Source organism: Fundulus heteroclitus, chromosome 16 (genome assembly GCF_011125445.2).
Source record: "Fundulus heteroclitus isolate FHET01 chromosome 16, MU-UCD_Fhet_4.1, whole genome shotgun sequence".
Lineage (NCBI taxonomy): Eukaryota > Metazoa > Chordata > Actinopteri > Cyprinodontiformes > Fundulidae > Fundulus > Fundulus heteroclitus.
Genome location: NC_046376.1, coordinates 36,682,324 through 36,708,294, shown reverse-complemented (window position 1 = coordinate 36,708,294; position 25,971 = coordinate 36,682,324). Strand labels below are relative to the sequence as shown.

The following is a 25,971-nucleotide window of genomic DNA, read 5'->3' as shown; positions in this document are numbered from 1 at the left end:
GGGACGCGAGAAGACCCGGAAAAGCACGAGGACTCACGATCTAAACAGAAGGGATTCCGTCACCGACCAGCTGCCTAGCAACAACCCAGATGTGTTAGATTCAGCACCCTCCTTCTTCAAGGTGTCAAATAGAATGGCTGCTTATTTTTAGAAGAAGCCTACCAATTCAAAAGACCAGAGAAAGCACAGTTGAGCGTGTTATTTTATCTTTTATACATTTACACATGACACAGCCATTAGCTTATCTGATTTGTATGTTATTTAAGTTAGAATTTCCTGTATTACGAGATAAAACAAGAAAAGATTAAAAATGTTCATACTATCATATCATGAATTTAATTCACAAGTGGGAAAAATCACATGACTTTAATTAATGCATTTTGTCTTTTATGAATTACATTAACAAATTCAACTGTTGTGAATTATTGTTCCTGAAAGAAAAAAATATATTTTAAATGTAGTAATATTCTAATCAGTCAACATAAAGTCAATACATCAGTAGTAGGCCTTTATGCCAACCATGCTATGTACGATGTAATGACAGGACAGATGTAACAGAGTTAAAAAATGCACTACAATATTATTTCACTTCCTGTTCAATGCTTGCGTTTTATTTTACAATATAATGAGAATTTTATTGTTTTGGTATCTTATTTTGAAAAACCGGAAATGCTCTGCGCACCCGCAATTATTATGTTGGGATACTTCACTTTTCTTCCTCACAGTGTCGATTTACACTGATGAGGGTAAGTTGCTCCCTGCAACATTACATTAAATAAAAATTAATGAATTTTACATGCCTATTTGGATTTCACATACATTTATTCTGTGCAGAAAATATTTGAAGTTGTGATGGTACTGTTTTTGTGTACTTTGGTGGGCTGATAAAAGTTTTGAAAACCTTTTTAATCGGCCTTGATTTTATTTCAGTTAGTTAACTGTAAGCTAATTGGGTAGCCAATTTATTATGACATCTTTATTTTATAGGGAGCCAGAGTGTGCCCGGTGTTTGTGAAGACTAAAATTGTGATTTTTTTTTAGCTCCGTCATGGGTAAGTTTACTTCATTTGACTGTAATATAATTCATGTGTGCATTTTATTTTATGTTTAAAACACCACTTCCACACAAGGGGATTTTATATACAATGATTGGTTATCATTACAACTTCATACATGATTTATTGATTATATAAAAGGAGCTAATATGATTTATACTGTGTATAATAATATGTAATATCACGGCCAGCGTGTATTAATATGTTACAATGTTCCCTCCCTCAGACAGTGGTGTTATACACTGATGAGGGGATACCTGATTTTTTTTATGTCTGTCACAGTAAACGTGGTGAACTCCATCCTGAGTCCTTTTATCTGATTACGGGTTGTTGAAGAGTTTGCATCCATTACACAGACGTAAGGCCAATCTGTAACAACAACAAAATTGTTCTCTCTCCAAGGCCTGCAGGAACAAAATCACATCCTTCTATTTCTTCCAGCCCTTGTTTGGGAGTCTTTGTAGCTTATTATTGAGCCATTTCCTGGGCAGAATGTTTTTCTTGCATGGTGCCAAAGAAGTATCAAGAGGGGGGCTATAGTAGGTGAGACCTATGGAGACTGCATAAGGGTTCTGCACTTTTGTTCTTGTAAAATATGAATTGTCATAGGACAAAAACTAATAATACTTCTGAAAACGGTAAATTTCAGTTTTCATCATTCTGTAATTTTATTTCAGTAGAAAATGCATCTCCTTTTAAATGCTTTGTAGTTTTCTGTACAGTAAAATTACAAACACTTCTCAGATCATTCTTACTCTCGGCCTTTAAAACTGGAAAGTAAATATCAAAACATGAAAATTTAAAACCAGCGCATTTGTGTGAGCATAATAATCACATTTATGATTAAGATTTCTATTTTTCTCTAGAATAATTAGCAAAATAAAACTTGTTTTAAATGTTGACACCTACAGTACTTCCATTATACTTTCTAATTAATCACTAGCACAAGGAAATTCATCTCAAATATTCATTTAATATTAAGAATGAAATTTCTTATTTGAAATTGTCAGTCAATTGGATTTTCAAAAGGATTAAAAAATATTTAGACAGTTTATTTATAACAAACCAGGTTTTGAGGATGTCCAGCTTCCTTTTAGTTCCATTAATAAGTTCCTCAGTTCCTCTAAGGTTTTACAAACAATCGTTTGGTCTATTTATTAATCATTGTGGGACTCCACAAGTAAACTCTGAACCATGAGAATTTGTACACAATCCTGTCTACATAATCCATTTCTAACCATGAAGAAGCTGTGCACCATCAACCATATTTCTCTATTATTGTGTTCTGTAATGCAAGGCAAGTTTATTTGTATAGCACATTTCAGTAACAAAAAATTCAAAGTGCTAACATCAGTAAGTCTTTGTTTGACATTTCTCTTAGGCTCTGAACTGCCCCGACCATATTGACTTGCTCTGGAGGTTCATTTAGCTTTATAAAGATGTTTTCAATTATATTGCTTAAATTTTCTTTTGTTTTGCTTCTGGGGCTGTGACGTCTGTCTTTAAGCTTCTTAGAATATCAAAAGACATCAACTTTATGCATTCAGTTAACAAACCTTATAAAAATTGTTAGGATAATGTGTACTGCCTATATTACCAGTGGGTGATATGAAAAAAATGTCATATACTTTACATCTATAAGAAAATCCGAATTTTAATCAACCTCCCTATTTAAAAGCCCATAAAGAAAAGCAAATACAGACCTTCAGCCCAAAAACCAGTTAACCAGTTAATTCTATCTGTGAAATTTGGATTTTTTTCTGTCAGGTGCAACATTTTGTTACCGAAGATATTCAATTAAATTAAATTTCATGTATATAGCACCAATTTACAACATACGTCTTCTCAAGGCACTTTACAAAGTAAAATTCTATCAAATCATATAGACGGATTGGTCAGTTTCTTATCAAAGTAAACCCAGCAGATTGCATCGAGTCTTGACCTGCAGCATTTACTCCTCCTGAAAGAGCATAGAGCCACAGGGACAGTCGTCTGCATTGTTGATGGTTTTGCAGCAATCCCTCATACTGAGCATACATGAAGCGACAGTGGAGAGGAAAACTCCCCTTTAACAGGGAGGAGAGCCTCCAACAGAACTAGAACCAGGCTCAGTGTGAACGCTCATCTGCCTCGACCCACTGGGGTCGGCCGTTAGAGAAGACAAAGCACAGACACATAAAAAGCGCAGAAGCACATATTGATCCAGGAATCCTTTCTATGTTATTTGGTAATGGAAGATGATCTGCCCTCCTGGATGGTGTCACAGCTTCACAACAGTACACCAGACCAGGTGTACCTACTATGAAGAGAAAAGAGATAGAGAGAACAAAAAGTAAAAAAAAAATGTAAATTACAACTGTCATGGTTTTAAGGTTTTTGACCCACATGCAGAAACGCTCAGGAGAACAAGTCAGAGTTTTCTATGATTTATTTAAAGAACTAGGAGCCCGCCGAGGATGGCGGAACGCTAGAGGCGCAGGGGAACGCCGAGAGATGATGGCATGTCGGGTTTGCTCGATCGATGAGGGAACGTCAGGTTTCTGGAATGAGAGCACACGGTTAGATCTTAAAGAGTGCGTTCTTACCGGATGACGCGGAGAGCTCGCCAGAGGGATGGCGGCTAGAGCTACAGCACTTAGGAGCACAGGTGGCTTTGAGGCAAGAAGGACAAAGGATGGAGGGTGGGCAGGGGCAGGTTGACAAACGCTTGGAGTAGACCTGAGGCGGCTGCCAGCTGGAGTTTAGCGGGGAGAGATTGCTGTGACAAATCGTCAGGAGCTTGAGCTTGTATATGAGCGCCGCATAACGCCAAACACCTGCCGCTGCGCACCTCTCTGCTCATCAAAGGTCACCTGTGAGGAGAGAGGGAGGAAAAGGGTTGCACCCAGATCAGGGGCAGCCCGCAGAACCCTGACAACAACACACAATGCAAATTAGAGAAATATATCTTGATGTCCTCCAGCAGCCTAAGGCTATAGCAGCATTACTACAGAGCTTAGGGTAACCTAAGCCACTGTAAATTTAAGTCTTAAGTTTTAAGCCTAATCTTAAAAGTAGACGGGGTGTCTGCCTCACGGACCAAAACTGGGAGTTGGTTCCACAGGAGAGGAGCCTGATAGCTAAAGGATCTGCCTCCCATTCTACTTTTAGAGACTCTAGGAACCACCAGCAGACCTGCAGTCTGAGAGCGAAGTGCTCTGTTAGGAACATACGGGGTAATCAGAGCTCTGATATATGATGGAGCTTGATTATTAAGGGCTTTATACGTTAGAAGAAGAATTTTAAATTCTATTCTTGATTTAACAGGAATCCAATAAAGGGAAGTGTTACGCCCACAGATGGCTGGAAGGACAGGGTAACATAATATTAAAGAGTCTAGGTGGTAAAATTTATTAAAAGTTTATTTCTAAGGTTTTTAAACAAAGAGACAACATCCTACACGTTGTTAAACCAGATGAAAACAAAAAAGGGAATTAACCATCTTATAATAAATAAAACAGCTTCTCAGCAAAACAAACCCAACAAGAAAACACAAATAGGGCAAAGCACTAAACTTAATGTTTTCAGTTTTACAGAAAATAACTTAACCAAAACTAATATCTAAGTTGAGTCTTGCAAGTTTAACAAGCTGGAAAGTAACAGCTAGTCAAATGGCAGAAGTTAGAGCATTCACAAAGTCCCCAAACCAATAGTAATTCACAAAGTGAGAAAACAGCACATGGGCACAAACGGTTGACTGTTCCCAGTCTGCACTACTGGGTGAAAATCTACAGCCATAACAGGAAGCTAAAATAGGAGAATATGATCCCTCTTGTTGATTTTCATCAGAACTCTTGATGCAACATTTTTGGATCAGCTGAAGGTTTCGAACTACATTTTGTGGACTTCCTGATAGTAAAGAATTACAATAGTCCAGCCTTGAAGTAACAAATGCATGGACTAGTTTTTCAGCATCACTCCTGGACATAATATTTCTAATTTTGGCGATATTCTGGAGTTGAAAGAGTGAAAATCTAGAAACCTGTTTAATATGGGATTTCAATAACACGTCTAAGTCAAAAATAACACCAAGTTTTTTTTTTACTTTATTACCAGAGGCCAATTTAATGCCATCCATATTGTGATTAAGAAGTTTATTTTCTTAAGACCTGCGTCATGAGTTTTGGGTCATGACCTTAAGACCTGTGATAGACTGGTGACCTGTCCAGGTTGTACCCCGCCTCTCGCCCATTGACAGCTGGAGATAGGTACCCTAACGAGGGGTCGTTAGGTACCAGCAACCCTAACGACCCCACAAGTGATACACGTGTTGTGGATGGATGGATTTCCAAAGATGACAACTTTGGTCTTGTCATAATTTAAAAGCAGAAAAATTAAGGTCATCCACATTTTGATGACATCAAGACATGCCATAAGTCGAAGTACTTGGATTAATCAGGATTTATGAATAAATATGGAATGTCATTAGCGTAACAGGGAAAATTAATTCCATGCTGATAACTTTACCAATTGAAAGCATATCAACTGGTCCATGCATTTGTTACTTCAAGGCTGGACTATTGTAATTCTTTACTATCAGGAATTCCACAAAATGCAGTTCAAAGCCTTCAGCTGATCCAAAATGCTGCAGCAAGAGTTCTGATGAAAATCAACAAGAGGGATCATATTTCTCCAATTTTAGCTTCCCTTCATTGGCTTCCTGTTAAATCAAGAATAAAATTTAAAATTCTTCTTCTAACATATAAAGCCCTTAATAATCAAGCTCCATCATATATCAGAGCTCTGATTACCCCGTATGTTCCTAACAGAGCACTTCGCTCTCAGGCTGCAGGTCTGCTGGTGGTTCCTAGAGTCTCTAAAAGTAGAATGGGAGGCAGATCCTTTAGCTATCAGGCTCCTCTCCTGTGGAACCAACTCCCAGTTTTGGTCCGTGAGGCAGACACCCCGTCTACTTTTAAGATTAGGCTTAAAACTTAAGACTTAAATTTACAGTGGCTTAGGTTACCCTAAGCTCTGTAGTAATGCTGCTATAGCCTTAGGCTGCTGGAGGACATCAAGATATATTTCTCTAATTTGCATTGTGTGTTGTTGTCAGGGTTCTGCGGGCTGCCCCTGATCTGGGTGCAACCCTTTTCCTCCCTCTCTCCTCACAGGTGACCTTTGATGAGCAGAGAGGTGCGCAGCGGCAGGTGTTTGGCGTTATGCGGCGCTCATATACAAGCTCAAGCTCCTGACGATTTGTCACAGCAATCTCTCTCTACTTTTAAGACTAGGCTTAAAACTTTTCTTTTTGACAAAAATTATAACTAGTGACTCATGTTACTCTCAGCTACCTTTATAGTTTTACTGCTATAGGCTTAGGTTACTGGAGTATATCAGGATCTAATTTTCTCACTACATTGAGTTCTACTGTTCTTCAATTATGCATTATGTGTTGTCATTTCTGCTTTAACTTTCTGTTCTCTCCCTTTTCTCTTCATAGTAGGTACACCTGGTCTGGCGTTCTGTTAACTGTGACATCATCCAGAGAAGACGGCTCACCCGCTACTACCATCTAATGTAGAACAGATTACTAGATCAATGTGTGCTTCTGTGCTTTTTTGTTTCTCTTGTTGTGTCTCTGTTCTGTCTTCTGTAACCCCCAGTCGGTCGAGGCAGATGACCGTTCATACTGAGCCCGGTTCTGCCGGAGGTTTTTTTTTCCCGTTAATGGGTGGTTTTTCTTCCCACTGTCGCTTCATGCTTGCTCAGTATGAGGGATTGCAGCAAAGCCATGTACAATGCAGACGACTCTCCCTGTGGCTCTACGCTTCTCCAGGAGTGAAAGCTGCTTGTCGGGACTTTGATGCAATCAACTGGTTTCCTTATATAGGACATTTTTGACCAATCTGCATAATCTGACCCAATCTGTATAATATGATTGAACTTGACTTTGTAAAGTGCCTTGAGATGACATGTTTCATGATTTGGCGCTATATAAATAAAATTGAATTGAATTGAATATATATAGTAAAGAGAATTGGACCCTGTGGTACTCCACAAGTGACCGTGGAGTTTGAAGATTTATTATTATGAACAAACTGGAATCTGTCAGACAGATAAGATTCAAACCAGCCTAATGCTGTTCCCTTAATCCCTACAGCATGTTTAAGAATGAAGCATAGAAAAGCAAGAAAGTCTAATTTAATTATATCACACCCCCCTAAAATAGAGGTACATCTAAAAAAATTAATATTTTGTAAATGTGCATTATTTTTTGTCATTTTGGAAAGTTAAATGGTTATTTTATAGAGATTAATTACATATAGAATACAATATTTCAAGCTTTTATTTATCATAATTTTGATGATTATGGCATACAAGTTAAAAAGAAATTCCATGTCTTAGGAAATTAGAGCAATCTAAAAGGGATGTTTTTAACCACAAATGTAAGACTTCTGAAAAGTATGTCAATTTCTATGGTAGTGATCCACCTGTGACATTGTGCAGGTGTAATGGAAGCCCAGATTGCTTTTTTAGCTGCCTTCAGGTCATCTGCCTTGTTGGGTCTGGTGTCTCTCATCTTCCTCTTGACAACAGCTGAGATATTTCTATGGGATTCAGATCAGCCCAATTTACTGGTCTTGTTAAAACACCATGGTCTTTGAACAAGCTTTTGGTATCTTTAGCAGGGTTGGGTGGTGCCAAGTCCTACTGGAAAAAGAAATCAGCATGTCCATACAGCTTGTCTGCAGAGGGAAGCATGAAGTACTATACAAGGTCCTGCTAGATGGCTGCATTGACTATGGACTTCAGACAACCAAGTGGACCAGAACCAGCAGACAACATGGCACCCCAAACCATCACCATGACTTTGGAAACTTCACCCTGGACTTTAAGTAACATAGATTCTGTTCCACTCGCCTTCCAGACTCTGGGACCTTGATTTCCAAATTAAATGCAGAATTTACTTTCATCTGAAAACAGGACTTTAGACCATTGAGCAACAGTCCAGGTGCATCATTTATAAAGTTTGTGTATGGCCAAAACTGGGCCATGCACAAAAAAAACTGGAAACTGGCGACGCAGTTGGTCAAGCGACTGCATAGTGATTCCTCTCAGTTGCACTCCGTATCAGACTTTAAGCATAGATCAACTTTATCATAAGCTTCCAAGGCCCCAGTGTTATTCATGCTTGCGCTGGTGACACATAACTATGCATAAGGATCTTTCATATAAACAAAGAAAGGCCCATAGGCCAACTTAAATGTTAAATAAAAGTCCACACTACATTATATCGAGGTTTTCTGCCATCACACAAACGCATAATGCTATGCGGTGGATTGACTGGTACTGTTGGAGGACCTTGCAAATAGGAGAACTGGTCACAGTCCCTCCTCAGAGGGACAAGTGTTTTTAGTGTGGTCAACATCTGTGCTTTATTTCTGATTGACACATTTAACAAATACCCTTTCTCTGATTTTTCTCACAGTTTCTTTGCTCTTTTCTCCATGGTTACCATTGTTAACCGTGAAACAATCATCAGCAGACGCATTTAAATGCACTTTAACATTCATGAGATGCTCTGCATTGTCCATCTATGGTTGAATTTGGGCATGTAGAGGGCAGAACATGAGGTGGAACCTGGTACCAAATGTTCAGGTGCAGCTGCGATCTTGCCTGCCCAGCCAGACTGACTTACAGGGGTGTAAGTCAGTCTGGTGAGGCTCCATTTTCTCTGGTCTGAAACAGACCGGACCAATCACAGCGTGGGGGGCGGGACTTTACATACGGAAATTGTTGTTGCTTGGTGCCTTGTAAAATTAAGAAAGGACACGTGAGTACACAGTGTATTCTCACATTTTTTAGACAAAGGCGGCAAATATCATTCACTGGAGTTTGCTTGATGGCATGACATGTTTTGCAAAATACAAATTACAAAAACAGAGTGCATTACTTGGGGTCCTTTGCATCACATCCATAGCTATCCGATTGGTTCTAACCTACTGACGCAGACCCTGTTAGTCCCGCCTTTGAATTCAGGTTCTACCAGCTCCTTTCCAGACTGATACACTGTCTATACAGCACACGTCAGTCTGACTGGCTAGGCTAGAAGTGATCTATAAAAGGGAAATTCTGTGCTGGTGTGGGGTGTGCATGGTTTTATAAATCTGAATTTTTTCCTTTTTGCCGTACATACACTTTTAGTATGGATTCTATGAAATGTTTTATATATGAGACCCCAGTTTCTCCTTAGCCCAGGAACAGGCTGGTCCACATGGCAAGATTTTAAAATTGTCGTCTCCTTTTCAAAGCCTGAGACACCACACATAATGATAAAAAAAAATCGTGGAGAAACAGCTTTGCTCGTAAAGATTAAATGTGAGTTTAGAGTAAACAGACATGGATGATAATGGAGAACAATGACAATAATGTTGTGGACTAATAACAGAGAAAATACATTTAAAAGGTGTTGGTTAAAGGAGCAGACAGCACCGACAGCAGCTCTACGTTTGCTACATTATGATATAGAGGTGAATTGTGTTTCTTCCCCCCCCCTCTCTGGTTTCCTCACCTCACTTTCTGATTGGCTACACGTCACATTCAACAGGCTGCTCATTAGTCCTCAGGGGACATCACACACGGCAGGATATTGGGTTGAGACAATCCAGCATGTTGAATATCCCTGATTTGAGGTCAGAGCGGTGCTGACATTCTACCGAGCTGACCAGATCACTCTTAACACACCATTATCTTAAGATTATCTTAAGACCTACCTCGATAGTCGGGGCATGTGAGAAGGGGAAGATTAGGGCAAAAATCAGACAAATTATTCTGCCATGTGAACCTCTTGTAGTCCATATGTAGTATTAGCTCTTGAGGCACAGACTCTAGCCTCAGTATACTCCCTTGTGAATCTTCCCCAAATTCTTGAATGGATTTCAAGGCTGTGGTTCTCTCTGATTCTGGTGCACTACCACATGCCTTCTTTCCACTCACTTTTTTGTTAATATGCTTGGATGCAGAGTGTCTTCCCCTCTTTGTGAAGGGTGTCAATGACTGTCTTCTGGACATCTGTCCAGTCAGTACTCTTCCCCTTGATTCTGTCACCTACTGACCCAGAGACCATTTGAAAACTAAGGAAACCTTTGCAGGTGCTTTGAGATAAGCTGATTAGGGTGTGACACCATGAGTTTCCAATAATTAACTTTTTCACAGTGATCCAATTTTTCTGAGATACTGAATTTTTTGTTTTCCTTATCTATTAGCCATAATCATCAAAATTACTCAAAACAAAGGCTTAGAATATTTAACTATGTGTAATGATTTTGTATTATTATTTATGACTGGTAAAAATATTGTACTTTCAGGTAATATTCTAATGTTTTTAGATGTACCTGTATACTTCAATCATACTTGCATGAATATACAAAGAATAAAATCACAATTCTAGAAAAGAATAGGTCTCAAAATATATGTAGGTTGACAAAAGCAAATTTATTAAATCTAATAAACAAAGTAAAACATTTCTATATCTAAATGATCAGTCTCGGCTCCAGCAGAGACTCCCATCGTTCCATCACCTGCAGGAGAAACAATGAAGAGGGCTGTTGAATTCGAATAAGGATTTATTCAATGACTGTTACTAAAATACTCAAATGATTGTCTGCAAAAAAATGAGAGATTCTACAAATAATTCAGTTTTAATCACACCAAACACAAGATGCTTCATCGCAGCCATGGAAACAGTCATAGAAGGTTACGCATCTTACCGAAGATCCTCTCTGCACAGCGTACTCCACACTTTCTGAGCCATCTGGATTCTGATAGACCAGGTCAAACTTGCCTGGTTCAGCAGGAGCTGGTGGAGGAGTGTGCAACAGAAGCAAGTAAATCACATATACTACACACAATCATAGGAAATGTGTTCTGATAATGATGCACCATGTTCCACTAATGCAGCTTTTTCTTTAGGCTTCAACCCATGAAGCCCATTTGGTTTAATGAAGAAAACATTTATTTTCTGACCACAAGAAAATAGTGTGAAAACGAAATATCCTGCAGTGACATTGAGCTCCCATTTGTTGAGGGAGATAAAGTTGTGAAAAGGTCCAGCTGAAATCCATCTCTCAAGTTGTCAGATGGATTTCTATAAAAGATGTGCTAAAACTCTTAACAGGGTGAAATATCGTACCGGGGAAAGCTTCTGAACCTCAGAAGGGATCCAGCATGAGCTAGAACCTCCCATCCCGAGGAGGGTGCTACAAAACTTCCTGTCTCTAATGACGAAGCTCAGTAGTGTCCTCCATGAGAAACTTAACCTAAAAATCCAGGAAGCGGAATGATGGAGTGCCAAGTCACAAGACAAAGGTGGTCCAGAAGTTTCAAAAACAAAACATTAAAATGTTGGCTATGTGATCAAAAAGCAAAGGAATAAACAGAAACCCATCAACTCCAAGCAACAATGAGCATGAATGGGTCATCGTCAATCAGAACTTGATTCTAGAAGCTCATCTCCAGCATGACAAAGAAAACTGTTCAAGTAATGAGGAAGATGGATTAACAGAACATTTTCATCAGGCCAAATGTTTTGGTCATGACTGTCACGTGTTTCTGCAACATGTTATTTTGCTGCCACGTGTTAAGGCTGTGGTGAGTGTAATATCTATTTCCCATCTTCCTAGCTAATATAATAAAATAAAGATCACCATCATTATTATGTTTAGAGTGTTTCATTTTTTGTGCACTGTTGCGAAAAATGGTTCCTACCTTGTGAAGCATTTAGAAGTTCAAGCTCAATCTGTTTGGTCGTTGGATCAAAGTTCACAATTTTTCCCTCCTGGTGTATAAAGAAACATCAAAATCAACTTTATTTCACCAAGTGTGAGGGTACAAACAAGGAATTTGACTTTGGATTCCAACGCTTGCATCATGTAAAGAAACAGGCTGAAACAATCTCTCTAAAGAAACGTATGTTTGAAGAATTATGAATCAACTAGCAAGAACTTGGAAGTTTTGTTCCGTCTCACTTAGGTCTGTCGCGATAAATTTTGCTAGACGATACATTTTTCTAAAAATTATTGCGGTAAAGCATATTACTGTCATTTGGAGACCCTTTTCAACTAATATGATAATGGGGTAATAACGCAAGTATATTCTCTCGTAGGGCTGGACGATAATTCAATAACAATATATATTGATCAATAGACGTGTGGCACGATAGGAAAAAACAGGGTCGATAAAACTTCGATAGAGAGTTTTCCTTCCTTTCTTTCAGCCTATCCTATTAGTTGATGCTACAGTCACTACTTCCTCTCGACCAATCGTAATCGCGGACCCAGGCACACCGTCACAAAGCGCCGCCCTCTCAAACTACAACACAGAGCACGTGAATATGTTGCAGCAAGGAGCGGCGGAGGAAACGGTCCCAAAACGGGGTTTTACTAGTTCACCACTCTGACAGAAATAAACCACAGTGATTTGTAAAACTTGCAAGGAACCGGTAAAAACAAAGTCTGGTAACGCAACCAACTTGTTTCATCACGTAAGCCGCTCACACCCGCAGCAGTGCGAGCCGTTTTAGCCCCGCGCCACTACGCGTCATCTTCAGGGAAATCTTACGGAGCTTCTTCCAAAACAAAGCAGGTATAGCAGCTAAACTGGGCTCCCTTCTTTGTGATAAAATGGTATTGGTATATTTATTTTGGTCATTTTACTGGTCACTTTAGTTTATTCTTTGTCAGTATTTAATAACATAACTCAGGTCTCTTAACTTATTTTTCTTTAAAAAAAATCTGTTATGGTTAAAAAAGTTGGTTAAATAAAGATTTAATTGGAATTCTGTGTTTGTGTTCTTTATTAAAATTAAATCATTTAGCAATATCATAAAATGTCCAGGCAGAGCTGCACAAAAAATATGGTTTTAAATATTTTCAAAACTTATCGATAAATATGCATTTTTCTTTTAATCGATAAGCTTTTTTTATATATCGTCCAGCCCTATTCTCTCGACATACAGGCTCAGACAAATTAAGCGGGGTCCTGCCATTATTTAGCTTAAACCCAAAAAACTCCCACACTGCAGCGGTTATGTTCGGCTTTGACACCAATTCCACTTTCCTTTCAAATGTTTTCCTTTTCAAATTGCCGTTTCTTTAGTCCTCCCTCACAGTGCTCTCATGACCAACTTTGAGGATGTGCCTACCTGACAAAAGCTGGGTTTGCGCCCCTCTTTTGAGCTGCACCACACAATGCTCCTTGTGGTTACAACCCGCCCCCCCCCCCCTTCACGATTCTGCATGCACCTCCCACAACCTGCCCTGACAACTGCCGCTATGATTACCCCGATTTCTGGGGGCAAAATTGACAAGATCTAACTCCTCCTACACCGAGGAAACAAGAAGGGAAGGGCGAGTAGAGACAGATGCACTGTGCTTGAATCCTTTTGTTATCCAGTCTCAGAAAGTGGAGGGGGGAGCATGTATATGCAAATGATCAAGCTTATTTTAATTCATTTACATGATACATTAATTCATTTATCGTGTGATTGACTTATTATTTAACACGACAGGCCTAGGTAGTTGCACTGTTAATCTATAGTAAAAATGGTAAATGACTTTGCCAAAGATGATTCTACTCACCTTATATTCAGATACTTCTGGTGTGTAGTTCTCTGTTAGCTCCAGCAACTGTTCGGAAATGAAAGGATGGAGAAGATGAGAGAAATTAGCAATAATATACAAGTCTGATTTTCCCTCTTGCTGATCTTAATAGTGTTAATGACTATGGCAGTTCTATTCTTAGCATGAACACGATTTTCTCTTCAGCTAATTAATCACTAACTGTATAAATATGAGTAAAATGTCTTAGGCTACGTTCCCACTGTGGGTCTTAATGTTCAATTCCGATTTTTTGCTGAAATCAGGGGCCTCACGTCTGAAAGAGTGCACAGCTCTCATACTAAATGTTGGTGGGTCAGAAAAATCCTTAAACCTGTGGCGCAAAAACAAATAAAGATGTACGAAACCGTGCGTAAACACGTCACTGCATGCGTTGCCTTGATAAATCCCAATTTGAGTGGAATTGGACGCTCTTGGACGTGTACCCAGGACCACCCTGTCCTTGCCCCTAATTACATCTGCAAATCAGTAAATACCTGGAAGTCACCTGCTACAAGTAAAATAACCATGGCAACGGAGCTGTCACACTCACAGAGACACCTCGAGGGAAACCTGTAGTGAATTACAGCAAACCAACAGTTTCCTGAGCGACATCAGCAACTCATTAAGAAGGTAGCATGGCTGCTGAACAATTTCTCGGCTAGTCAAATATCTGCATGGATTATGCACACTTTCATGCAACGTTAATTTTTTTGTACATGCCAAAGTGGGCGTTAAACATTGCGCCGCAGGTTTTTTGTGAATACACACACCTCGTACATGAGGCCCCGGATTTTTGGCGAGGTCGATCATATTACTTTTAAATGCTTCCTATGTCTGACTCCAGCATCAACTGTTTGCGGCTCCAAACCAACCCGCATGCACAACAGAACAATAACAATGACATCATGCCCAGACATTTGGTACTGCAAATGTGGGACAAATATGTTTTAAGCTTTAAAATGTCAACATTTAGTGTGTCAGCAGGTACTGAGGGGAAATCGCTGGACCAGATCTAAGTGTTCCTCCTTGTCCTAAAATATCTGACCTGGTCACTTGACAACCAACAACAAAATAAAAATTAAAAAATAATATTTAGGCCACATTTGTCTGCAGTGGGAACAGGGTCTTAATGACTTTGAAAATCCCCTAAAACAAATGTCCTAGATGTTTTGTCACATGATCCATTTTTATTATGTCTATTTTATCATTTTTTATCTTAATTTAGTATTATCATTCTTTTTTCATCGTGCAACAATAATACAAACAACCATGAAATTTAAAAACAAAAAATAGGTTGAAAAATGTAAATTTGTTGCAGATTTAATCTATACAGGGTCAAATTTATACATAGAGACTGATATTTGGTTACCCTGTCCCAACACATGTGGCTGATATTTAACCAGTCAGAATATGTAGAGTTCATTTAAACTGGTTGACTTGCTGTCACTGACCTGCCTTTGGCACAGTACACATATTTTAGCAAGTTACTACTGCCTATTTGTTGATCTGTGGTGAAGCTGAAGGGTTTTGAGGCAGTTCTCCGTTATTCTACCCACATTGTTCAGAGCTCTGGTACCACTGGCATTCTAAGAGCTCCACAGCAGGCTGAGCCCGTCCTCTAAAGTGATTATATGCAAAGTCTGAGGCAGGAATTCAACCAAATGAGCCTCGATAAAATAAATGGAAAATCAATGCCATTCATGTGTTAAACTTCCTTAAGTTGCTTGTAGGGTTGAACACTAATGCCTTCTTATTTTGTGTGAACTGTTTCTTCAACAGATAAACGTAAACTGATGTGGTTATGCAGATAGAACAGAGTATTGGAGCAGTGCAGAAAGAAGCTATGATGCATTAAAGTGTCTGGAATGCTATTTTGCCTGATGTTTGATGTGAAAACAGTAAAAACAACAGAGCAAGCCTTGCATTTGATCAAAAGAAACAGTCGAAAAAGTTCAAATAAACACTAATCAAACACTTTTGTTTTTAATTTTTTTTTGCAAAACAAAGAAGATTTATTTTAATGTGGTCAACAGCCTTGATTCATTAGCACTTGTTGAACCAAACTTACCTTAAAGGCAATCTTCTGGCCCACCTGAGGAGGGCCAGCTAACAGGGGCATGGAGCTGTAGTCCTTCTGAGGAACTTGTTCTGCTTCATTCTACCCAAAGGAACATATGCAGACAGTCAGGAAGCTGCCCATACATCATATTTTCCAACAGATGCTTTAATGGCCATATGAATAAAGGCATCTGTGTCTAAACTGTTAGGACTGATATAAAGCTGATAGCATACATTTTCCTAAAACCTTGACCAGCTATGGCTTTGAAGGCTCAGAAGACTCCAACATGAATCAGGTTTCCTCTTTTTGAACTTATGCTGACTCAGAGTACTTCTTAAAATAATTTTGCTCTGAGTAATAAAAATATATATATATAGTTTTACCTTTTTTAAATCTGAAACATGTGGCATGCATTTGTATTCAGTCCTTTCTTAATCTGAAACTGAAATAAAACCTAGTCTAAAAACTAAAACTCAGCCACACTGTGAGAAATGGTAATGGAAACGTCATCCTGTGGGAATCCTTTTCTTTTTAGGGACAAAGGAGCTGGTCAGAGGTGACCAGCTTCTAAGCCCAATCCCTTATGCACGGTTTTGTCTTGGTCTACCATCCATTATCTCAGTAAAATGTATTACAGTCAGCAGTGACGTGGCAAACTTCAAACAGGACACCTACAGCCTGGTCAGGATTTTTAACTAACTTTTACTCTCTAAGCCAAGGTACTTTAACAGAAATACTACACTGCCCTCCTGTGGGGAAGTTAAAGTTCTTAAAGAAAAAAAAACACAACCCACTAAGAAAATATGCTCAGATGAGAGACATCGGTTGCTACGTTAAAACCTTGGATGTAACATAAGGTAGCCTTCTGTTTGTAGCTGTCCTGATAACAGAAAAAGAGCAAACTTGAAAACACACCTGAAAAACCAGCGACCTGTTGATCAGAGAATCAGTGTGGTGAGAAGGCTCCTTGGGGCCATTACTGAAGCCCTGCACATCACTATGAGCCGCTCCCCCGCTGCGCTCTGCAGGACCAGCTCCAGGATCAGCTCCTGCCCACCTCCTGTCTTTGCCCCTCCAGGGGACCTGGCTGGGTACGTTCAGGACAGGCTGCTGAGGCCGTCGGATCACAAGCTGGATCTCCTCCTCGCTGTCGTGGATGCGGGGCTCCATCACCGGCTTGTGAGCAGGCTCCTCTGTGCTGGAAGCCTCTTTCTGAGCACAGTGTGCCGACTGCACCTGAGAAGCTTTAGAGTTGTTGGTGACGGGGGACAAAGCTTTGCTTTTGGGCGAGACCTTTAGGCCGTTGGCCTCATCTGAGGAGGAGTCTGTGTCTGAACAGGAAGATGATGAGGGCGGTTGAGGTTTTTTGAGGATGGCTTTGGGTTTCAGAGGTTCTTTTGAAGCAACAGGAGTGACCCCGGGTTTCTTGGCTCCTTTTTTGTGACAAGCTTCATCTTCGTCACTGCTGCAACTGCTGGAATCTGATGAAGGAGCTTTTGTTTTTTTTGTTTTCCCCACTGGGTTCTTTTTAGGGCTTGGAGGTTTGTGTGAGGAAGCAGTTGCTTTAGGGACAGCAGCATGGGTATCATCCACAGACTTTACTGCCTTCTTCTTCTTCTTCTTCTTCTGTTTTGTGGCATTCGTTGTTTGCGGCGTCTTCTTCTTGTTTTCAACCTTAGCTAAAATTGACTGATGTGCTGTGCCACTATCTAACTTCTTTTTCTTCTTTTTTTTGTGCTCTATGATTGGTCCGTTTCCTGGTCCATCCTCTCCTGCTTCTCGCCGCCTCTTGCTGCGGTTTACATTAGCCATCTCTGCACAGCTAGCATGTCCATTCACCTGAGCCAGACATTCCACCTTCACCCTGATCACATAAACACACAGATGTTTTAAAAAGTCACACAGATGTTTTAAACAGTCACGCAGATGTTTTAAACAGTCACACAGATGTTTTAAACAGTCACACAGATGTTTTACACAGTCACACAGATGTTTTACACAGTCACACAGATGTTTTAAACAGTCACGCAGATGTTTTAAACAGTCACACAGATGTTTTAAACAGTCACACAGATGTTTTAAAAAGTCACACAGATGTTTTAAAAAGTCACACAGATGTTTTAAACAGTCACGCAGATGTTTTAAACAGTCACACAGATGTTTTAAACAGTCACACAGATGTTTTACACAGTCACACAGATGTTTTAAACAGTCACGCAGATGTTTTAAACAGTCACGCAGATGTTTTAAGCAGTCACGCAGATGTTTTAAACAGTCACGCAGATGTTTTAAGCAGTCACGCAGATGTTTTAAACAGTCACGCAGATGTTTTAAACAGTCACGCAGATGTTTTAAACAGTCACACCCCTGTCCTCTACTAAATTCACAGGATCCCACATATACTGTCTTGTACAAATGTTCATACCTCCTAAAATGTTGTAGTTTGTCACGTTATAGCCATAAGCCTTACCTGTTTTAGCTGGATTTTATGTGAAAGGCTAACAGAAAACGGTGTAATGGTAATAGTGAAGTGGAAGGATAACAACACAAGGTTGTTTTTGCTTTAAAGCTGCCATGACATAACCGTATAAACCATTTCATGTAGTTGAGATTGCTGCATATGTAAATGCTCCAAAGAATAAAAAAAAATAAAAATAATGTCAGCTTGTTGTTTTGTCAGGCCAAATGTCCCTCCTCAGTAAAACGGTTGGGTGTGGATATGATATGCAGCTCTACCAAGTTGACTTCACTTTTGATCGGCTACAACCATATTTGGAAAACCGGTCAAACGTGACCCCCCCCCCCCCCCCCCCCCACACCACTTTCCCCCTCCATCCACGCCTCCCTGCTGAACCCTTCAATCTTACAGACTGGTCTGTGTCAAGTAGTCTCTGATCTAGACCATTGTTGCAGCCTGCATCTGAGTCTTCTGGGCTTTCTGACAAAGCAAATCAGACTGAATTGTATTAAATGCACTGGAGAAATCAAAGAACACGATCATCATGGGTTTGTTGAAGCAGATGTGTGACGCCGTCTTCAACTCCAACTCCATGGCGATAAGCAAACTGAAGGGGGGATGTGGGATGTCAGGGCAACAGGACTGATGGGTGAGTTTTCTTCAGTACCTATTCTATCCTATACTGTAATACAGGATCCTTCTACTTGGTCAGGTTGTATAATCCCAGAGGGCTGCTCTGCACAGACCTTCAGGACTCTGGGGCTGACACCATCTTTATTCTGGTTCAGTCTCTCCAGCTGCCTCTTCACCTGACTTCTAGAAACAGAAAAGTGGGAGTGGAGGAGCTGCAGAGGTCCACAGCTCAGGTGACAGAATCTGTTGGTAGGACAACTATAGCTGTGCACTCCACATTTATTTCCTTTATACCACAGTGGCAAGAGTTAAGCTTCAGGAGTGCCACGAGTCATGAAAGGGAAACAGCCGAAGGAACCTTTGTCAGATGAGACCCACATATTTGGCTGACATGCAAAAGCCGTGGAGAAGAAAGTTTAAGCTGCACATCACCCTGAAGAAACTCTTTGTGGTGAAAGCATCAGACTGCAGGGGAGCATTTCTTCGGCAGAGACGGGTAGCAGTTCAGAGCTGATGGGAGGATGAGAGAGGCTGAACACAGGGCCCTCCAGAAAGAAAAGCTGTTGGGAGGCATCTAAAGTCTCGATGAAAAACTGCTTTGTTCACAGATACTCTGAGTCTAATATGGCCGAGGATGGGCTAGTTTACGAAGGACAGACATAACATCCAGTCTTTGAGGGTGCAAACTGGGGGATATATACGGCGAAAGGCTTGCAGCTGTAGTTGCAGAACAAGATTTACTACTTTAAGTACATACTTAGAGGGGCCGAATATAAATCCATGCCTCCTGTTTTTTATCTGTACATTTTTACAAACTCCGTATCATTCCCTTCCACTTTAAACCCATGCACGCCTCTGAAATAAACGCATTGAGGTTTGTGGTTCTAACGTGACAAAACATGAAAAGGCTGAACCCTTATAAAGGTGGATCTAAAGTAAAGATGGTGTACTGATAGTGCCGAGCAGATTTAGAGCCCCACACGCACCTGACGTTGTCGTTGTCCCGCACCACGTAGATGCTCTCCGTGTGCGGCAGGTAGCACTCCTCTATGAAGAGGCTCAGGATGCTGCTGCGGCTGAACTCGAACTTCTCCCTGATGATGCTCTCCAGGTCCGCCACCACCCGGCACGTGTTCAGGTCCACGAGCAGCAAACACATGCGGCACCCTACGGCGGCCGGCGGCGGGTAGTCAAACAACAAGCGGAGGCGAATATACTTGTTGCCGTGAGCAGCCATGACACCAAAACACACCATTCACGCGCTCCCGGCTAGTTCATCAAACAACACTTCCGCCTGGAGCTTTCTGAGACTGCACCTTCAACAACACCGCCCCTTAGAGGCCTGGAGGAGGACTCATTCTATAACCCTGAATCCCTTTGAATTATGTTAAACCTTATTTTAATCCTTTGAAATTATCTCCTCGTTTATCTCCTTTCTTACTCATATTTCTGATATTCCGATATAACTTGTTCTATTCTTTCACCCCCCCCCCCCCCCCCCACCCCCATAATACAGGTCACATTTCACTGTATTATGTTTTTTTATGTATATTTTAAAACATGTAGAATTAAGTCTTGTCTGTCCAACTCTTACTCTTGTTATTAATCTTTCCAGTTTCACTTTCCTTCTTCCAGTTCTCATTTCTCCTACAGCCTTTTTAACTCCTTGAAACAATCTTCCTTTCCCCCCATCGCACCTTATCTGCTATTTTTTAGCACCAAACCACCAAAACGGATCCAACTTACTTCCGGCAATGCGGACCAGACTCTGACACCGGTCATACAGAGACCTGACAGCCCTTATTAAAGGGCTCGGTACTCCATACTCCCAAAGTACCCCCCACAGGATCCCTCGGGGAACACGGTCGAATGCCTTCTCCAGATCCCCAAAGCACATGTAGACTGGTTGGGCAAACTCCCATGCCCCCTCCAGGATCCTGCTGAGGGTGTAGAGCTGATCCAGTGTTCCACGGCCAGGACGAAAACCACACTGCTCTTCCTGAATCCGAGATTCAACTATCCGACGGACCCTCCTTTCCAGAACCCCTGAATAGACCTTACCAGGGAGGCTTAAGAGTGTGATTCCTCCGTAGTTGGAACACACCCTCCGGTCACCCTTAGAGGGACCACCACCCCAGTCTGCCAATCCAGGGGAACTGCCCCCGATGTCCACGCAATGCTGCAGAGCCGCGTTAACCAACACAGCCCCACAACATCCAGAGCCTTAAGGTACTCAGGGCGAATCTCATCCACCCCCGGGGCCTTGCCACCGAGGAGCTTTTTAACAACCTCGGCAACCTCAGCACCAGAGATGGGAGAACGTGACCCAGAGTCCTCAGGCTCTGCTTCCGCAATGGAAGACGTGTTGGTGGGATTAGGGAGGTCTGCTAAGTATTCTGCCCACCGAAGCACGACGTCCCGAGTCGAGGTCAGCAGCACACCACCCCCACTGTAAACAGTGTTGTTACTGCACTGCTTCCCCCTCCTGAGACGCCGGAGAGTGGACCAGAATCGCTTCGAAGCCGTACGGAAGTCTTTCTCCATGGCCTCTCCGAACTCTTCCCACGGCCGAGTTTTTGCCTCGGCGACCAGCCGAGCCGCCTGCTGCTTCGGCTGCCGGTACACATCAGCTGCTTCCGGAGTCCCACAGACCATAAAAGCCTGGTAGGACTCCTTCTTCAGCTTGACGGCTTCCCTCACCGCTGGTGTCCACCAGCAGGTTCGAGGGTTGCCGCCGCGACATGCACCGACAATCTTGTGGCCACAGCTCCGACTAGCCGCCTCAACAATAGAGGCGCCGAACATGGTCCATTCAGACTCAATGTCCCCCGCCTCCATCGGGGTGTTCAAAGCTCTCCCGGAGGTGGGAGTTAAAGCTCCGTCTCACAGGGGACTCTGCCAGACGTTCCCAGCAAACCCTCACAATACGTTTGGGCCTGCCCGGTCTGACCGGCTTCCTTCCCCCACCATTGGAGCCAGCTCACCACCAGGTAGTGGTCGGTGGAGAGCTCCGCCCCTCTCTTCACCCGAGTGTCCAAGACATGCGGCCGCAGATCAGATTAAACGACAACAAAGTCGATCAATGAACTACGGCCTAGGGTGTCCTGGTGCCAAGAGCACATATGGACAGCCTTATGCTTGAACATGGTGTTCATGATGGACAATCCATGACAAGCACAGAAGTCCAACAACAGAACACCACTCGAGTTCAGATCAGGAGGGCCATTCCTCCCAACCACGTCCCTCCAGGTCCCACTGTCATTGCCCACATGAGGGTTGAAGTCCTCCAGCAAAACGAGGGAGTCCCCAGGAGGGGCACTCTCCAGTACCCCCTCCAAGGACTCCAAAAAGGGTGGGTAATCTAAACAGCTGTTTGGCGCATGAGCACAAACAACAGTCAGAACCCGTCCCCCCACACGAATGCGGAGGGAGGCCACCCTCTCGTTCACCGGGGAAAACCCCAATGTACAGGCACTGAGATGGGGGGCAACAAGTATGCCCACCCCAGCTCGGCACCTCTCACCGGGGGCAACTCCAGAGTGGAAGAATGTCCAACCCCTCTCAAGGAGACTGGTTCCAGAGCCAGAGCCATGCGTCAAGGTGAGCCCGACTATCTCTAGTTGGAACCTCTCAACCTTGCGCACTAGCTCAGGCTACTTCCCCACCAGAGAGGTGACACTCCACGTCCCAAGAGTCAGCTTCTGCAGCCAAGGATCAGAACGCCAAGGCCCCCGCCCTCTACTGCTACCGATTGCACAACACACCCGACCCCTTTGGCCCCTCCGATAGGTGGTGAGCCCATCAGAAGGGGGACCCATGTCACCTCTTCGGGCTGAGCCCAACCGGGCTCCATGGGCAAAAGCCCAGCCACCATCAGCCACCTTCGCTCGCCAACTTGCCCCACCTCCAGGCCTGGCTCCAGAGTGGGGCCCCAGTGACCCGTGTCCGGGCGAGGGAACATGAAATCCAATAATGTTACTCGTCAAATTTACTGGTTCTAAATCTTGATTTAATTTCTATTTGATTTCCTCTCTTATTCTTTTCTGTGTAGATGCCATACTATTTTTTCCAGCTGAAAACTTGAAGGGGGGCTAAGTAATAATGAAACCTAATGTTTTAAATTGGAATAACACATACACAACAGCTTGCCACTGGCAACAGCCTACTATGCCATTTTCTGGTCAGCTTCTCTTACTCGCTTCCATGTTTGCAGGCTGCTGCTCTTTAGCCAGGATAAAATACCAAATGCTGCCCTTTGTTTTGGGAACCCTGGGAACTCTCAGATAATTGGCTCATGAACTAGGAAGTAAACACGGGTTACACACTGCATCAAAGTAGTTCCGCACTGTACCTCTAATTTTGAAAGGAGAAAAACTTGACTAAGACATTGTTGATGGAAAGAACCGATTGTTTATGGCTAATATGACGTCCATCCCGGGTGGCAAACGAGAATGACCATTAGCATGCTGTAAACACTTATTGAATCTGGTGTGAGCAGCAGAGATTATAAAGTCTAACAGCAGCTAAATGGATGAAGGACCCGCGGAAGTGCTCCTTTGAGTATCTAGGATGCAGCAGTCTGTCACTAAACAACTAAATAATTAATATTGAGCTAAATATTTAGTTTACAAATTTAAAATTTAATTTGCAAATGAAATGTTTAGTTAAGAAATTAAATGTTTAGTTTGAAAACTAAATGTATAATTTGGAGCTAAATATTTAGCTCGCTAACTAAATATTTATTCAGCAAGCTAATATTTAGTTTGTAAACTAAATACTTAGCATGCCAGTTAAACATTTAGTTTAATTCTCTCTCTCTCTCTCTCTCTCTCTCTCTCTCTCTCTCTCTCTCTCTCTCTCTCTCTCTCTCTTTCTCTTTCTCACCCTGTTCTTATTATATAGCTCAGTGTTCTCACCACGCGCCCCCCCCCCTCCTCCCTCTGTCGGTCAGCTGACTCGGGCTACAGTCATGTGATTTCTGAATCAGAGCAGAGCGGCTGGAAGAAACAATGGCTCTGTTTGCACCTCTCTTTATTTTCTTCTTTTTTCTCTCTGTTCTCCTCTCCACAGGTATGCTTTCTGGATTTTATTCTAAATTACTAGAACCCACCGCTCCATTGTTTTGCGATCATCTCCTATAAAGCCTTTAACTCTGCTGACTGTTAATCGAAAGTAAATATTTGTAAAGAACTTGCTTGACATATTGGTCGTCAAAAGTTAATATGTTGAAAGGCAAGGATGTATCTGAATTGTTTGCAGGGCTCTCCTCTCCGCTTCCGGGTAAAGAAGTGTGGGACTATGTGGAAGTGAGACCCGGGGCCCACATGTTCTGGTGGCTGTATTATCCGGACAACCCGTCTGCTCAGTATCAGGATCTGCCGCTGGTCATGTGGCTGCAGGTGAAAAATAAAACATAAACCAACCAAACAGAAATGCATACCAGCTTGTTCTGCTCTGTTTCTCTTTGTGTCGGCCTGAGATAGCCCACACAGAAAAGCAGTTTTTCCTCCATAGTCGCGTTCAATGAATTCGAATATTTGAACCGATGAGGTTAATCTGTCAAATAAAAAGCACCTTTTGAAAATGACAACCTTTAAGCAGCATTAAACACATTTTTGATTAAACCCACATTTCTGTATTAAAACGTTTTTAGTAGTCTGAGTTAATATTCTGATCTTACGTGTCATATTTTCATTAGATGTATGCAGAAAATCATCATAATTACTGAAATAAAGGCATTCAAACGTCAGCCTGTGTAGAATTAATCTATATTCAGTTAGTGAATAGAACACGATTCTGGGGCAATGATAGCCTAGTGGTTAGAGTGTTGTTTTGGTTCTGGGTTCGATTCCCACAGATGGACCCTCAACCCCAGGGTCCTCCCCAGGCACCTCACAGTGGCAGCCCACTGCTCCCTGAGCGATGGGTTAAATTCAGAGGACAGGTTTCATTGGAATGAATGTTGTGATGACTAGTAAAGTTGATTGTTATTACTATTATGATTCTGCTGTGTGTTTGAAGGGTGGGCCAGGAGGATCAGGAAGTGGATTTGGCAACTTTGAAGAGATCGGACCACTTAACAGGGATCTAGAGCCCAGGAAGACCAGCTGGGTAAGATGATGATCAGAGATACTTTGTTGCACTAAGGTGATCAGTTTGAGTGTTCCAAAGATCATGTCTTGAAGAAGGATTCTGTCCATTCTGACCTGCAAAACAGCCCAATGCGCAAGTATAATTCAGCTTTCACCTCTTGGACGTTTCCACATTTTGTCATGTTGTAACTCCTGTATACAGCTTTTATTGGAGAAGGGTTTGGTAGGGTCTTAGACAGTAGCTTAGTTGATTGTACGTTGTATATCTTACTAATTTAAGCTGTTTTTATAAAGGCTTTTTATAGGTTAAAGTCTGTTTGTTTGTTTTTCTGGAGTCCATATATTTTTTTATTTTTATTTTTATGGTTTACAAAAATGAAAACCAAACATTAAAACTTGTCATCATTGCATAGGTGCAGGCAGCCAGTGTGTTATTTGTGGACAACCCTGTGGGTACTGGCTTTAGCTATGCTGAACGGCCTGATGGCTTTGCCACCAACGTTTCCACTGTGGCGTCAGACATGCTGGTGCTGCTCAAACACTTCTTCACGCGGATACCCGAGTTCCAGGTCAGTTAACCTCCAATCACTTTATTTCATTTTAAAATGACCCCAAAGAGTAATATTGTTTAAATAGCTCAGCTGAGGTTTAGGAAATTATTTACTAGTTGTTGAACTCTATCTTTTTATTCAATTGTTTGATTGTCAATACATTTTCATCATCTTCCTTCACAGATCTTAGTTTGAAGAGGTTTTTTTTTACCATCCCAAACAATTCAAAGTAGGCAGTTAAAATGACAACCGCACATCTCTTAACCCTTTGCAGCACATGATTGACATGGTTACTGAGATTGAGACCTCACCCAGATGCAGGAAACAAAATTGAGCAAATGTGGTCTTTCTGAGCTGTCAAAGTTCCTCCATTATTCTAAAATAATTTTCTTATGTTAATGCTGTGCAACTGTAACACTGGTGTCACTTTAAAATGTATCAAACTATCAAATATTCAGAAAAGTTCCAACAAGTATTGTTGC

General features: G+C 41.7%; 2 protein-coding genes across 2 annotated transcripts; one reads left to right on the top strand and one right to left on the bottom strand.

The window, feature by feature from the left end:
• Nucleotides 1-10,513: 10,513 nt before the first annotated feature.
• On the bottom strand, nucleotides 10,514-20,033 carry coil (coilin p80; the record flags this gene model as incomplete). Its single annotated transcript, XM_012880747.3, is given in 7 exon segments — nucleotides 10,514-10,618; nucleotides 10,808-10,896; nucleotides 11,805-11,874; nucleotides 13,676-13,723; nucleotides 15,765-15,854; nucleotides 16,671-17,619; nucleotides 19,833-20,033. Coding segments are annotated over 7 exon segments (1,495 nt in total), but the record flags the coding sequence as incomplete, so codon positions are not given.
• A 3,754-nt stretch (nucleotides 20,034-23,787) lies between these two features.
• LOC118566323 (retinoid-inducible serine carboxypeptidase-like) lies at nucleotides 23,788-25,537 on the top strand. Its single transcript, XM_036148032.1, has 4 exons — nucleotides 23,788-23,916; nucleotides 24,106-24,245; nucleotides 24,868-24,957; nucleotides 25,352-25,537. The coding sequence occupies exons 1-4, from the start codon at nucleotides 23,856-23,858 to the stop codon at nucleotides 25,514-25,516; spliced, it is 456 nt and encodes a 151-aa protein (XP_036003925.1). The 5' UTR covers nucleotides 23,788-23,855; the 3' UTR covers nucleotides 25,517-25,537.
• Nucleotides 25,538-25,971: the final 434 nt, after the last annotated feature.